At 40.0% G+C, this 17,026-nt stretch overlaps 1 protein-coding gene across 12 annotated transcripts in view; it reads right to left on the bottom strand.

Annotated features, from left to right (window-relative positions):
- Positions 1 to 17,026, bottom strand: part of vav2 (vav 2 guanine nucleotide exchange factor) — a 238,718-nt gene that overhangs the window by 64,518 nt on the left and 157,174 nt on the right. For all 12 annotated transcript variants that reach the window (XM_035944796.2, XM_023262937.3, XM_035944794.2 and 9 more), the window contains exon 3: positions 10,169 to 10,227. In XM_035944796.2, the coding sequence (XP_035800689.2) occupies positions 10,169 to 10,227 (59 nt within the window). The remainder of the gene's footprint in view (positions 1 to 10,168; positions 10,228 to 17,026) is intronic.

Raw genomic sequence — 17,026 nt, 5'->3', positions numbered from 1 at the left:
TCTCTTTAGCTGTGCAGGTTGTGTGTGTGAGTGTGTACGTGTGACACCAGCAGTAAGCCTTAGCATAATTAAAGCAGTGGTCGGCCATCAGGTTAATGAGTGCTCAGCTGGTTTGTCAAAGGTCAGGATGCGCACACATGAATGCAAACTCCCTTCATCCATTTAGTCTGCAAACTTTGCCATGTTCCAGTGATGTAACGCCATTAAAAGCAGCATTTCCAAAAGCTAATTACAAGTCCTCCGAACTCAAGAAGTGCCTCATCTGATTTATGTTACCTTCCCGCTTGCTGTTATGAAGCGCAGAAGGTGCTTCCTCCAGAGCGCCGTAACACACCCACATCCGACGACCCCCTCCAATGAAATGTGCATTATATTATAAGTTATTAATGGAGTCCCGCAGGGCAAAATTTAATTACATAGTAGTTTGTGGAGATACGCGCACGTATCTATCACCTCCGTGTTGTTTTGCGGAGCCAAGCAGTGTCCAATGCTGCCGTTTTCATTTCTGGTAATGGTGCAACTAGGCGTAATTGAACTATGCTCATAATTTCATCAGAACACCTCTGATGAGCCGTCTCCTGGCGATCCAGCGCTGCTCTATTATCTTTATCCTGCAAAGCGTTGTGCTGTTCGGCGCTGTGCTCCTGGTGAGAGGATGTTGCGGTACAAAGTAATCAGGTGTCTATTCACACAATCCAAAAGTGTTTTTTTGGGGGGGTTTGCACCTCTGATTATTTCCCAGCACTGATGTTAACCACACTGCCTCCTGATTTTGGCTTATATAAGTGCTGTTTGTTGAATACAACTGATTCTTTTAGATAAAATGAGCTGAATGCCGCTTTGTTTTTTGGTTTAGTTTGATCTTCAGATACTTCAAATAACAACTATGCTGTGCATGTACATGTGCAGGTACATTTACACACTGTAGGCTACATCATGGCATATTTGTTTTAGTTTAAAGCTTTGTGAAAAGAGAGGCAGAATATTTTGGTCAGAAGATCTGTCTGTGACAAAAACATTGGCTGTCTTTCTATATTTTTTGTCTTTTTTAAAGCTTCCTTCTTCCTTTATCTGTCCTTTTTTTGGTGGTGATTCACTCATTTACCTCTCTACATATTATCTGAACTATATCATGTTTTACAGGTTTATCTTTTTTGAGTAACCCTTCATTTACAGGTTAAGTTTTCTAGAAAGAATTTAGCGGTATTGCATTAACTGGAGGAATAACCCACAAATTAGTGTCTACATATAAAAGTTAGATTTGTGAGCACATGTAAACTTAAAATGTAATTTATATAGGCAAAAAATATTGCAAAAATAAAGACACCATTTTTTTAGGGGAAATGAGACCGAATGTGTCTGTCAAAGAGACAGCTTTTTCGTATAATTCCTGCCAAATGAAATAGTACATGCGCTTCAAACTCATAAAGGAATATTAGGAAATGTGGACCTAAAAGTAAGGTTTTTCTATTTATTTGTTAATTAATTTTTGGTTCTTCTGTATAGGGACATGTAGGTTTCTTTATTTCTTTGTGCGTTTGTCTCTTTTGTTGTTCGATATGTTAACTGTAATCATCAGGGCACAAAGGACACAATTTTTATACACCACAATGCCCTCATCTTGTCTGACGCATCTCTTTACAATTCACTTAATGTGCATCATCCTACATACTGTACTGCTACTTCTTAATGAATTGCATTATCATAATACACTTCAGTCTATTTACGATCATGTCTGATTTCTACCACGCTCTTCTGGTGTAAAGGGGATTGTTGGCACACATGTGCTGCACAAAGCCGCAGTGAGCTGCTCCCATTGATCACCTATTGTCAAACAGCACAACAACAGTGCAGTCATTATGTGTGAAAGCAGCTACAGCGGTCAGCATGGGAAGCAGTTTCATGTCCCAGGACACGGCCGCCTTTCTGCAGGGGTCAATAAATGGCTGCAGCTTCAGCAAGCTAGTGCACTTTGCCACGTATTGTCCCGGGCCTGTCCATAAACCTTTCTGCTTTAAACATGGCATGCGGTTTGCATGGAGAATGTGTGAGTGCACAAGTAATGTATGAGTAAGAGCCTGTTTTTTTTTTCTGTGTTTTTTTTTTATCTTTGCATGTGTGAGTTTTATTCGCTTTATTTAGCTTACGTGTGAAATTAACACACGCAATGCATTAAAACGGCATGAGTGAAGAAAGGGGAGCTGACATGAGAAGTGATAGCTGCACACTAATGTGTGTGATGTTCGGTGGCGTGAGGAGTTCACAGCTACGTGGCGAGCAGAAAGAGGAGGGAAAAGTGAAAATGGTGATTCTCAACATTCAGGCCTAAACATCCAATGGGAAGACTTCAAGTAGAAATAAAAATGATAAGATTATAAATCAGTGTGTTCAGCTATGTGTCGATTATAGCTATGTTGTTTGGTTTCTTCATAGCCATTATTTTTATTTATTATATTATTATTATATTTTTTTTTCTTTAATATTGTTTGGTGTCTTGTTATTAGTTTTTACTTTTGAAAATGCTTTCAATTAAATAAATAAGTGAATGAATAAATAAAGAACAACAACAACAACATTATTATTATTAGATAACAATGTGTAATTTGAGGGCACAAAAAGCAGGAAAAACAAAAAGAGAATATATTATTATTATTATTATTGTTGTTGTTATTATTATTATTGTCCAAGAGGAATTTCTAAGTAATGCTGATTATTCTAAAGTCAATCAGAAATCAAAAAGAGTTGCAAAAATCTAAATTTAAAATTCCAAATAGTTCTCTTCTGATTAGACATTATTCATTTCTAACCAAACAGAAAGCAACAAATTCAAGTTTGTGCCATTTATATTCCTCAGTAATAAATCACATATAAGGCAACTAAACAGGGCTGAACAATTCACTGATTTCTAATTAAGATCACAATTTAAAACAATCCAATTAACAGATTACACAGGCGGCAATACAGGATATACAAGGTCTGGCTAATAAATGAAACGGATGCTATAATCCAAGTTTATATAACTCAAGATTGAAACTTTTAGGGGTTGTTTGTGTTTGTCCACTGATGAATGTAGACTATGAGTCTTGTAATTTAGCAGCCACACCTTCTACCTGTTCTGCAGCACGTCTGACACAGAGTTTAAACTGCTGTGTGAATGGTTTAACAAACTCATGTTGCCCTCCTTGTGTGAAAGCCACACTTTGGATAACATCTCATGTTTTAAATCTACTACATGGTGAATACTGAACCAAAGCTTGACTTTGGATAAATTGCATTATATATTTCCCAGCATATACACCATATATGGCCACATGAAATGGTAGGATCATTATTTCAGTCCCTCAGTAAACTTTCCCCTCGGTTGCTCTCTGTCCCGATGCTGAGCTGAGGTCGCTGCACTCTCTGACCCTGATCCCTCCGAGGTCATATAACACTGGAACAGCAGGGATCAGTGGAGAAGTAGGACACGAACATGAGCGGGTTTAAGGTTACCAGGAGGTTAGCGGAGGACAGTAAAGACAAGCAGGAGAGGAGGAAGATGGTGCTGCTGGTGGTGGGATAAGAGAGTAATATGACAGGATGATGCGGGTTTATGTGGCAGATAAGCTGCGAGAAACACAAGGTCAACGTCACAGGACAAACAAAGAGATGAGGCCCGAAGAGAGGAGGATTTAGAGGTCAGGTTATGCCTTTGATGCACAGTTTCTGCAAGTGCATCAGACTAAATCGAAAGAAAAATCAAACACAAGAATTAGAGAATCACTGGATTCAGTCACCAATAACATCATGTTCTGTACACTGGATATGTGTTTATGACCTCAGCGCCTCTCTGATTGTGCAGCAGAGTTCTGTATGTGCCCAAGTGACATGAACTATCAAGGCCTGATTACAGCCCACAGACGAGATCGATAAGCTTCAACAGAACATTGATGCTCCCGCCGGCAGCAAAGTTACAGAAAGATTCAATGCAGTGATGAACTTTCCACTCGCGTTAAAGCCGTGATGGCCTTAATGTGAAACCTGAATCGCGATCATGGGACATCGAAATCTTCACACCGAGGAGCTAAAGCTGGAAAAAACCTCCTATAAAAATCCATTGTCCAATATGTTCTCCTCATTTAGCTTCTTAAAGAGCCCCTTCACTTATATAAAAATATGGTTCAGTTTAACCTCTTGCAAACTTAACAGCTTCAAAAATGCTTTGAGAAATTATTTAAATACAAATATAGCCAAAACCCAACTCGATTATCTACTTACATGATGGAATTTGCCTCTTTTTGGAAATAAAATGACAGAAAGTTAAGCTTTTTTTTTAAAAAAAAATATTACCAGAGAGCTGATTCTTTTTGCTGATTTCTTTAGGAGGAAATAATATTGACGTATCTTTTGGAAAAGCCCAGCTGGTTCCTCTTTCTATTGAACCACCTCTTTCATTGCAAACTCAGAAAAGGCACCGGATTTAAGCAAGGACCTTGTAGGTTTGTTGATTCATAGCGCATTTTAAGAATCACCTGGATGTCACCAGTTCCATGTTCCATATTTGTTATATTTGATTCATAGAAAATTACCAGAAAAGGTGCTAAAGATGAAGTTTAGTATTTTTATTATTATTATTATTATTATTATTATTATTGTTGTTATTACCAGAGAGCTGACTTTTTTTGCTGATTTCTTTTGGAGGAATTAATATTGACATACCTTTAGGAAAAGCCCAGCTGCTTCCTCTCACTACTGAATCACCTTTTTCATGACAAACTCAGAAAGAGGCACCGGATTTCAGCAAGGACCTTGCAGGTTTGCTGATTCATAGTGCACCTTATGAATCACCTGGACGCCGCCAGTGCCATGCTCCACATTTGTTATATTTGATTCATAGCTGGGAGATAAAATGTCAGAATACTTTTTGGCTGAATTTATTGAAAGAACTTTTAAATGGAATGTCGAGCACCATTCTGCTATATGGTGGTTTTTCATGTTACCTTGTCTGGTGGTTTTAGAGCTGATTTAAAGCCTTTGCTGGCCAACTTTAACTCATTTCATTGGTTGGAACCATTTTAAAGCATGGATCTTACACCTGCTAATTAATACTAGCTGAAGAGTATTTTATTGCGTTGTAACCATGGTGATAGGAGCAGTATTAAGTAGAGTTTCTTCAGAGATCTTTCCTACTGTTTATAATCCAGTTTTTGCTTAAAGACAAGAAACAAACCCAAATAAATCCACCTAGACCTGTTATTAAGAATACTAAAAATATATTTACTGTCTTAATTTGTAGACAAAATTTCCATTAAACATTGGGAGAAAAAGGGGACAAATGTCGCACACTCTAATATTTTGTTGGACTGCCTTCAGCACTGAGAACGACACACATTCGCTGTGGCATCATTTCGATAAGCTTCTGCAATGTCACAGCATTTATTTCTGTCCAGAGATGCATTAATTTTCGACCAAGATCTTATATTGATGTTGAGAGAGTCAGACCACTGTGCCAAGTCTTCTCCAGAACATCCCAAAGATTCTCAGTGGGGCTGAGGTCTGGACTCTGTGGAGGACAATTCATGTGTGAAAATGATGTCTTATGCTCCCTGATCCACTCATTCACAATGTGAGCTCCATGAATCATGGCATCGTCATCTTGGAACATGTACATGCCATCAGGGAAGAAAAACTCCATTGATGGAAAGACCTGGTCATTCAGTATATTCAGGTAGTCAGCTGACCTCATTCTTTGGGAACATAACGTTGCTGAACCTGACCAAGCCCAGATCATAACTCTAACCCCCACAGGCTGGTAGGAACTAACCATGATGAGTGTATCACTTCATCTGCCTCTCTTCTTACCCTGATGCCCTCATCACTTTGGAACAGGGTAAATCTGGACCCATCAGACCACATGACCTTTTTCATTGCTCCAGAGTCCAGAGTCTGTATGCTACCTAGCAAACTGAAGCCTTTTTTTCTTATTAGTCTCACTGATCAGTGGTTTTCTTAGAGCTACAGCTGTTCAGTCCCAATTCCTTGAGATACCTTCGAATTGTGCATGTGGAAATACTCTTGCTTTCACTATTAAACACAGCCGTGAGTTGTTGATTTCCAACAATCACCTAAGAGTTTGTTCTGACCACATTTGTTGCTCAAAGATGATGGCTCACCACTATGCTTCAGGTTTTAATAATGCGTTGGACAGTCGTTAACCCAATTTTAGTGGTTTTAGCAATCTCCTAAGTTGTTTTCTTTGCTTGATGCAGGCCAGCAATTCGACCCTTCTGAAACAGATTAACATCCTTTCCACGGCCACAGGATACGTCTTCCAACATTGTTATTTAAGAAATGAGAAGCTACTCACGGCATCAGCTAGGGCTAAATAAGTTGTTGCAGCTGAAACATATTAATCACTGCAGTAAATGGAAGGCTCTTACCTATTTGCTTGGTTAATTTCCAAGTGGCGACTTTTCTTTTTGGACAGGCAGTGTATTTATTTATATATTGGAATTTAAGGCATATTATATTGGAATTGAAGGTAAACCCACCTCAACCTGCTACTAAATATACAATATGCATTTGTTATCTTGCATTTGTAGACAGAACTTCCATTAACTGTTGGGGGGAAAAAGCAATGTCAGGATTTTCTATGATATTTTCAAAGTGTATTAAATTGAGATTTACAGTAAACCCCAATTAACTTGCTAATAAAAGTACTAAATACATATATTTTCTTACATAAGCAGAGAGAACTTACATTAAATGTTGGAAAAAAGGGTAATGTCACGACTTCAAAGATTTACATATTGGAATTTAAGGTGTATTAATTTGGAATTTGAAGTCAATCCATCTAAACCTGCTACTAAAAATACTAAATTTATTTATTATTTTATATTAGTAGACAGAACTTCCAAAAATTGTTTCTAAAAAAGGTAAGGTCAGTATTTTAAAGTATTTATTTACATATTAGGATTGAATTTCTATTTTATTTTACACTCTAAACATGAAACTTACTTTCATAAAAGGAAAAAAAAGAACATAAATTGTAGGTTTCATTTTTTTATATTTCAAGTGGGTCGACTTTGAAGCTGTTATTTTGTTTTCATGCTACTGCAAAACACTTTTCAACCCTCTTTTAAAAGGTGCTTTACATGATCGAGTAAGTGTGTAAGTAGCCCTGGAGGGCAGCGGCATTCTGCCTATACAGTACACAACTTTCATGCATGGCATGTTCTATGTTTGAAAGCGTTACGGCTGTTGTCAGACGTGTAACACAGATGACAGGAGCTCTGAAGCGAGACAGAAGAAGCCTGACAGGTCCTTGGACCTCTGAATGCAGCTGACCTTGCCTTAAGCACCGTAATGGAGAACCTGGTGAAGAGACCCTTTACAAAGGCCAATTGGGGTCAGTGAACATCCACGTCCAGATAAGTGCTCAACGTTCGTGCTGCATCGCACAGTTCGTGGCCTTTGAGCTGCACATGTCATATGCCTTTCTGCATGTCTGTAGGCAAAGCAGCACAAAGCTCCATTAGATGCTAACACGACTACGGCAGTGATAGCCAGTCAACATCTCCAGTTTCCAATCTTCTCTGCTCGCACCGCCAAGAATCAACACCTATTTCTGCAGCTCTATGTTCATTCAAAAAATCAGGGACTTGTCAGCTGAACTTTGCTTCGTAGAGCAGATAGGAGGCAGGTAAAATTATTTAGCATGTTAATAAATCACATAAATCAGAATGTAAGCAGTAAAATATCTATAATATGCAGAGGCCAGATTTTTCCAGCAATAATAACGCCTGTGTAAACTTAGCAAAACATTTTACATATTTATTGAAGGTTTTTAATATTTTTTAACAAAATAAATTATAGTAGGGATTTAAGTTTACTTTTTCTTTATTATTTGATGATTTTTTAGAAGGACAGATTTTCGATAATTTTACAAATGGACCAATTTGCATTCATTCTCATAACAGAAATCTGAAAATTGGATAAGGTCACTAAATTTTTGTTTGATTTAGCTGATATGGCACTGACTTTTACAGAAGAGATTTTAAATATATGACAAGGAGTCTTTGCACTGGTTACCTGTCTCTTTTAGAATTGATTTTAAAATGCTTTAATTTGTTTATAAACCTCGTAATGGTCTTGATCCTGCATATTTACCAGATATAATCTTCTGAACTCTCTAGAACCCTCAAGTCTTCTGGCGTTTTAATTAAACCAAAAGTACTTTGTATTGCTTTTCATGAAAAACATGAAAAGTGCTTTAATTTATACAAGTCTGATTGATTGATTGCCATTCATCTCTTTATAAATTTAGAAATAGCAAAAAAAAGAAGTATTTTCACCTTGTTTTTAGTCATGAAATGGGTTAAATGGTAAACCATTATATACAGATTATAAAAGTACCTCATAGATATTCCCATGAAACTTCCTAAAATGATTGCTTGTGTTTTATGTCTAAAGATGCTAATAAATCTCATTAATTAGGCACTAATTTGCATTAACGTCTCACACACAAAGGGTAAGAGGAGAGTAAACACTTAAATGTGTATTTTGGATGTTTTTTGTCCCATTAGTTTGACATACTATAACTCAAAATTGGTCAGTACATGAAAAAAAGGCTTGTACTGTCTCACTGTGTGACTGATTAGTTACAACCAATTATCAGAATAACAGAGCGCCACTTTGGCCAAGATAATCACATTATGTAATTCCCATAATGACATGTTCCCTCAGGATTCCATTTAGCGTATTAATAACTCCAGCTAATATTTCCTTGTTCAAGCCATGAGCCAAATGTGATCTTACTTCATAAAGTCAGCGTTTATTGATCTAAATCAGGCAGGTTCTGTTTTCACTTGTCGCCCTACAAAGCACAGGATGAGGTCACCGTTTCCCCTCATGACTGAAGGGAATTCATTCATTCATTATCATTTTGCTCAGGGACACTTCAGCAGTCAGGTGGTTGAAAATGTTGGACAATAACTGCAACAAAAGGCTTGTGAGAGTTCGATTGTGCAAAAAAAAAAAAAAAAAAAAAAAACACCCAACACCTGGCTGCCACTTTTGTCCTCTGGCGTGAGCTCCTGAACTTTAAATATTCTACCATTCAAAAGTTTGGGGTCACCCAGAAAATTTCATGTTGTCCATGAAAATGTCACACTTTTATCCATGTGCTAGCATAATTGCATAAGGGTTTTCTAATCATCAATTAGCCTTTCAACATGATTAGCTAACAGAATGTAGCATTAGAACACAGGAGTGATGGTTGCTGGAAATGTTCCTCTGTACCCCTATGTAGATATTCCATTAAAAATCAGCTGTTTCCAGGTAGAATAACCATTTACCACATTAACAATGTCTGGACTGTATTTCTGATTCATTTAATGTTATCCTCATTGAGAAAAACTGCTTTTCTTTCAAATATAAGGACATTTCTAAGTGACCCCAAACTTTTGAGCGGTAGTGTAAATGCTCACTATTGCAACATTATCCTGAGATGAAAGCAACCGAGAGCCCCACGTGTGATTTACACCGAGGTTAAACGAGCATCGATTGTGACACCTCACAGCCAAACTGGTCAGGCTGCGAATTAGCCAGTAGTCAGCGGGTTGTGTTGTCTTTATTAACGGCGAGGGACCTGCTTCCTCTCTCTTTCTGTCACTCTCCCTCTTTCTTCCTTCATTTCCTGGCATGGCTCCTAATGGGTGCGCTCTATCAGCTCATTACTCAGACGGATAAAATGGCTTTTTATGTGGAACCAGTGAAGCCGCTCGTCCAGACTGCGAGCAGATTCAAGCAAACGAGAGAGAAAAATCAGGGGAGCCCATTTTCTGGGCCCTGACAGAGAAGCATGAAGGATTTTCTCACCGTTATTTGTGAAAAAAAACACACATGATGAGGTGTTCTGACTCAGAATGACGCAGCGTTGCTTGAGTGACAGCTGGAAATGTGTTGTTGGATTATTTCGTCATCCTGCCAGAAGATAGAGGCTAAAAGCTGCGGCTAATTGCCTAAAATGTAAATTGACTTTTAAACGAGCAGCAGATGTTAATAGCCACATCCATTTTAATATGGGCTCCATAAGAACCGCTGGGAAACGTGCATCCAAATGGTTTCCTTTGAGGCGGATATTGTGAATCCAAGCCGTAAATGAGAGAGTTACAAATTAGATGCGTACCTGATGCCTTTGATTTGTGCGATGCTGTGCTGGGAGATCCTCGACAGAGCGGAGATCACCTGAAAAAAATAAACAAAGAAACAGTCAAGAAACAATCATTTGTAATGTTTTTAAAGACATCTTTAGCATTATATTTGCAAGAGGAGGATCGTTAATCTACTAATAACAAAATAATGAAAAACAGATGAAAAAACTATGAGAAATGGGGCAAAAAGATAAGTCAGAAGCAACAGTCAGCTATAAGAGTAAAGAAAAAACAAGCTGCCAGTGGACTAATTCAACTGTAACAGTGGCTGATTGAAACTAAATACATCGCTGATTGTTGCTTTCATTCATTCCATTTCCCACTGCATTTTTAAATATTAGTGGTAGTTTTTTTGTGCTTTCTTACATTTCAGAGGGAAATATTGTACTTTCTTTTCCACTGCACACATTTACACACTCATCCACTCCACATTTAGTTACTTAAAAGGTAATGATTATGTGTAATGGATCATATAACAAGGTTTTAAAACAGAGACTGAACCAGCGGCTTCCAACCTTCTTCTTCTTTCTCACAGAAATCAGTTGGAGTCACATTCTAGACATTCTATGAGTTGCTAACAGCTGCACTAAAAAGAGTTTTTTTCTCTCCAAATTTCTCACAGTTTCATTTCAACAAATGAACAAATCATCCAATATCTCAGATTAAGGAAAAAGATTTCTGTATCTGTTTTTTTCTTTTTTCCCCCCTCCATTAATTGGATTTATCTCATATGTCTGTACATAAACTATATATATAAAGCAGATAAAAATGGTTCTTAATAATCTACTGATGCCATGTATAATAATAATATATCAGTCAAAAGGACCAAATTTTGCTGATAATAATTAGTCGCCATGTATATGATAGCAGTAGTGACTTTCCAATGACTATTTTTTTTAGTGGAGCTGTTAGCGACTCAGAATATCTGGAATGTGACTCCAACCGCTTTCTGTTTTTTCTGTTTGGTTTTTCATGCAGGACATTTACTTAAAATGCAGTATTTTTGCACTGCTGTATTGGTACCTTTGAGTAACGGTTTTCAATGCATCTTCCAACACTGATCACATCAATTCAAAAACTAGTCAACAAAAGTAAGTTATACCACAGAGGAACATCCACTCTACATCTAACCTAAAAGAAAAGATGCTCACTGCAGCTCAACATCCACAGTTCTCGGCTGATTGTCTAACATTATGTGTTTCTTAGCAACCCTCTCAGGCGTATGCAGCTCCACACAGGACTGTGTGTAAACATAATGCAGGCCGTCATGCATAATAGTGACATCCAAAGACATGTAGTGCACAGTCACGCATGGTTGGCTGGGACTTGGATCACACACACACACACACACATATGCACATCCTTGTTTTTGTCTTCTATTGTTTTGTGCAGTTTTTCATCAACCTCCATTATTTCTGACTTGCTTTTAAGCACAAAAATGTGAAACACGTGCACCTATTCAAGCTGATTAAGGAGTCACGACCAAGTGGGCTTATAGCTGAGGACTACAGATGGCGCGCTCGGCGACTCTAAAGAGGCTAGTTCAGGAAAACGAGGGCAACCACCACCCCAAAATTAGGCAGACACACACACACAACAAAACCAGAAAGCGTGTCTCCTGCGCCTCATTACCCACTCCTGGGTGTATTTCAGGCTGCAACACCGTGGCAGTGCCAGATGTCTCCTCGACAGGGAGGAGAAAATTGTTATCTCAACCCCTCTTCCTCGGCAGGTGCGTCATCGGCGGCCTCTCATCAGACTCCCTCTTCTACAAAACACACAATGCAGCACCGCGGCGCTAATGGCTGTTATGAAGAGAGGACCGGCCACTTTAGGGACGACGGGGTACTCATGGTGAAGCGTTGTTGACCAAAAACCTTTCGCTCTCTCTATTCAAGGTGCTGAACATAATCAGTGGTGGAGAGTAGAGGGATGACGTTTACATGAATTTACATCTATGCAGGAAAACCTCGACGGGGATCAGAAAAACGATGAGGGGTTACATCTCAGTGCCGCTAAAGACCCATGTAATGGGCAGTCGTGTTCACGTTTAATGGTTCCAATATGGGACCGGTCTAGCATTAAAGACCTACTTAACAAATGAAGGGTTTGGAAGCAGTGTGGCTCAGTGACAATCCCAAGTCTTTTCAGACAGTATTTCTCTGTCCTTGATGTTAGAAAAAAAAAGGCAACGTTGTTTTGAACTCTTTTAACTTGAAATTGCACTGCAGGCTTAGATGGCTGATTTAATTATAAATGAAGGGTTTGCAAGCAGAGTGGTCTTAACCACTTTCTGTAGATTCTGAGAAAAATGGGTTCAAAGTTTTGTGTTTTTAAGAATGGTGTAACATTCGAAGCGCCATCGTAACACTATATTTGGGTTGTGGGTTAGACCACTTAACCACAAAAAGTCCATCCATCCATCCATCCATCCATCGCTTATTCCTCATTAGAAAATCTCAGTTCAGATGTTTTGTGGGTTAGACCATTCTGCCTTCTAACCCCCTCATACATTCTTTGTGGATAGCGACCAAAATGAAGAGAGGACAAGAAGCAGTATAGATTTCTAATTTAGCTCCAGTGGTTTAAGAAATCACTGTGGATAAACCCATTGTGCAGCTCAGTGGCATTTTGCCCACCTGGACATGCTGCAGGGAGGGATCGCATATGGCACAGTGCCCAATCATCATTATTAACTCTGGGAATATAGCAAATGTGAATGAAACACGGATGGGTGGATTCGGTGGGTAAATTTGGCATTTAATAGCGCTTAATATTTAATGCCACCCGATGCGATCAGCTGCGGTCGGATCCGGCTAAACGCAGCTGCTTTCAGCCAGGTTGTCGTTCAAAGGAGGAGCCGAGGTTCTGGATGGGCGCCAGAGAGGTCACAGCCGGGCCAGAGTGCCGCCCAGGCCGAGGAGACGAGACCTTAGTGTGCCAAGCGCCAAGCATGACTTTCACACATCAGAAGGTAGAGGCTATTAATATTAAATATCTCCAGTTTCCTCAACATTGAGGAGTTTGTTCTCTTTTTTTTTCTTAGTTCATGCTAGCCTCACACACCATATTGTGAAAAATATGTCTCGGTTCGTGACTCCCTCTGGCTGCGGCGAGAAATGCTAATTTGCAATCTGTTTTTGGGGCAGCTGAGGGGGGAAAAATTTGAATCTCGTGCTGAAAATGACAATTACATGTCTCATCTATACATTTAACGTAGAGCTACAGTTTCATTGTCAGTGTCAGTGCATAAAAGTCTTGATTTGATCTGCTTTTCAAGCACTGAAAAGGCAGCTTTTCATTTGAGAGTTGGTCCAACAGATTTTCTAGACGTCTTTCCTATGTTTCATAATGTCACTCCTCTTACTGTGCAGCCTTTTGCTAAAAGGTGGGATCGCTGTCTTTCTTCTCTCAGGCCGTGTTTCTGTGTTTCCCTCTCTGGCTCCAATACACTCTCATCACCCTCTTCTGATCCTCTGGTTCAGTCAAAGCCTTTGAGTCGCCACACATTATTAATTTCCCTCTCATCTCGTACTCCCCGGGGGGTCTTAACTCTGGGGCTAGCCAGAGAATAAAGCCTCTTTCACCCCCTCTAGGAATATGGAAAAGACAAGTCACACGAGGAGAGATCGCTTCGGTTTCTAAAGCCCCACCGACCGATATCTTACTTTAATCATAACCCGACAGCCTCTGGCATCTCCTTAACCCACATCTGACCCTTTTTGTCAGTCAGGAGGATATAATTGAGGATGCACGTTAAGCCAAACAGCCACGACACGCAACATTCACAATCCATTTACCGCATGAAAATACTTGTGTGCATGTGTATGTGTTTGTGTGGAGGGCTGGGCGGAGCAGGGACAAGGGTTGCATCCCTGGATTAACTGCCAAGCAGCCAAGTGTTTGCAAACACACGCCAACCTTACATGTCTCCCGACTCGCCACATGTGGCCTCTTGTCCCAGCTGGACACCGAGCAATGCCACATGTGACCACACGGCAGCCAATCAAAAAAGACCCGCTTCTGCTGCTGGGACCCCGGTTCCCCCTGGCAACGGCGACTGAATATGCACGGTCATCAATTGCCACTCAAATCAAATCCAAACTGCAGCCATATGCTATTAACAGTGGGAAGGCGTGGCTGTGATGTGATTAAGATCTGAAAACATGCGCAAGACTATCGACAGTCCATCACCGAACACACCCAGCTGCCACGTCGGTTTATACGCGACGCAGTCATGACATGATTATATCTCCTGCCGCAAATCAATGCAAGTTGTGGGAAGTTGTCCAACAAAGAGGCAGAATTAATGAAAAATTCATCACATTACTCCTTTTTCTCTCTCTGTGTGTGCTCCAACAGCTAACTCCCTGATAGTGTGAGATGTTTATGAAGTATTCACACTTTGATAGGACAGCATTGCTCTGCTTATGCCAGCCTGCCAAAGTGGTAGGCATGAAGCGAAAGGGGCACCGAGCGGGAGAGCTGAGAACAGATGGCTGAGTGGGAACCCTGCGTGCCCATCAATAATAGACCGACAGAGGAGGGACGGTCGAGCCAGTTTATGTGTGTCCCACTGTCCCAGAGCCTCCGGGAGTTTCTGCCTTTTACAAACCGTCTCTTATTCTCTGACCTTTTTTTTCCTCTCTTTCTCTCGCTCTTCTCAGCTCGGGCTCTTTTTTTCTCTCCCTTTCACAGTTTCTTTTTCTGTGCACCGTTCACACAAAAAATGTTCTGAATGCTTCTACCACAAGGGCTATACAGGAAAGATAAACCCAGAGTACAGGTGCAGAAATATAACCTAAACTTTATTATTTAATAGGATTAACGCTGTATTTATACCAGGTGGCCTGAGAGAACTGATATTTTCTTTGCAAATGTCCAACAAAGAAGCAAAAAAATAACTGTCAGACCAACATAAAAACATCAAAAACTACAACTGAAATAGATATTAGTAATGACAATGGCAAAAGGAGACAAATTAATTAGATCAGCGATAAATATAGTAAGATAAATATAGTAAGAGCTTAGTTCATTGGCCTTGGTTCCAGGTATTAAACACAAGTAAATCCCAACCTTCTACACTTATGAACACAAAAAAAGCCATACAGCATTTAAAACTGCTGAAAATAACTGCCAAAACTGAAAAAAACCTGCAGAAATATGTGTTTGAATTAAGTAAACAACCTAACAACTCACTAATAAAACAACAAATGCCACATAAAACCTGTCGGTAAACACCTATATACCTGCTTATTCCTGCAATAATTCGTTCATTCAATCATGTGGCAGCAGTGCAATTCCGACAATCACTCAGATGCACGTCAGAATTTCAGTTATTGCTCATATTAAACTTCAGAATTGAAGAAACTATGATCTCAGTGGCCTTGGTTGAAGTTTCTCTGAAATGGCTCATCTCCAGGGGATTTTCATGCACAGCAGCTGCTAGAGTTTGCTCTGCATGGTGCGACAAACAAAAATATCCAGTGAGCTGCAGTTCTGTGGACAGAAATGCCTTGAGAGAGCTCAGAGGAGAATTGCTAGAGTCGTTGGAGCTGAAAAACAAGGCTATGGTAGCTCAGATAACCAGTATTTACAGCTCTACTGAGGAGAAAAGCATCTCGGAATGAGCAACTTTGAGGCTGCTATGGTCACTGATGGTGTGTGGAATGTTTTCTTGGCACACATTGGACCCCAACTACCAATCAATCATGGTTTGATTGCCACAGTCTGAGTGTTGCTGCTGACCATGTGCATCCCTTTATGGCCACATTTTATCATCTTCTAATGGCTACTTCCTGCTAGATAACATGCCAAAGCAAAAATCATCTCATGCTGCTTTCATGAATACAACAATGATGTTCTGTGGATGTAACTGTCATCCCCAGTCACCAGGTCTGAATCCTTCAGATGTGATAGAGGAGAGGATCTGCAGCATGCAGACTAAAGTGCAATCATGTTAACATGCACCACAATCAATATACAAAATAGGAATGATAATCACAAGAAAATCTTCCACCATCCCAAAAAAAACAGCAGAAGATGAATTCACAATTTAAGCCCAACTCTTGTGCTCCAGGTTTGACCGCACACACAGCATTACAACTTTACACAATGACTGCTGTGCAAGAAACCTCATGAATGAGTGCGATTAGTCTCCAAGCCTCCGCTCATGTTAAAATTGCCATCGGGAGCCGGGCCTGTGGTAAATCCTGATTGCAGTCAGATTGGCACCTGCCACATTGCACTAAATCCCTTCAAAGCGGACCTTCCAGCTGCTTGATTACAGAGGATTTCGCTGCGTACGTCTGGGCAAGCACAGCCTTGGGGAGGGCCCAAAGGCCTGAAAGAGTGCTGCTGCTGACCCAAAGACCCCGTGCATTATCGGTGCCAAACAAAACAGCTGTAAGCTTAAACGGGGTGTCCAGCCCAAATGTACAGATTCCTAATGTCTGTAATTGAAAATGTGTGTTAGCTTAACATAATGCAGATAATGCTAAAAGTTTAAAAGCCCTGCAGAAATGCATTTCCTTCAACCCGCTGAGGTATTGATGTGAATATGTACCACCGGATCAATTCTAGAGCTTATTTAGCTTTAGGACCTTGGGCATTGATCTGATCTGAACTTGTGCTGCTTGAGGGAAAAAGGGCAACAGTGGCTAACATGTGCAAATTGTTCTCCATAGATCGCTTTGGCCTGGTCAACACCTGCCAATGCGCTGCAGCCATGTCCATGACCTGTCCCATTTCACGCTAAATCACCAGACATGGGCCTGCTCACTTATGCGTGACGATGCCTGTGTGTCAGAGGATGTCTGAACATGTGTACACCC

This window comes from Amphiprion ocellaris, chromosome 17, assembly GCF_022539595.1.
Source record: "Amphiprion ocellaris isolate individual 3 ecotype Okinawa chromosome 17, ASM2253959v1, whole genome shotgun sequence".
NCBI classification, from domain to species: domain Eukaryota; kingdom Metazoa; phylum Chordata; class Actinopteri; family Pomacentridae; genus Amphiprion; species Amphiprion ocellaris.
Note: the sequence above shows the minus strand (reverse complement) of the source record. Positions and strands in the feature narration are given on the sequence as shown.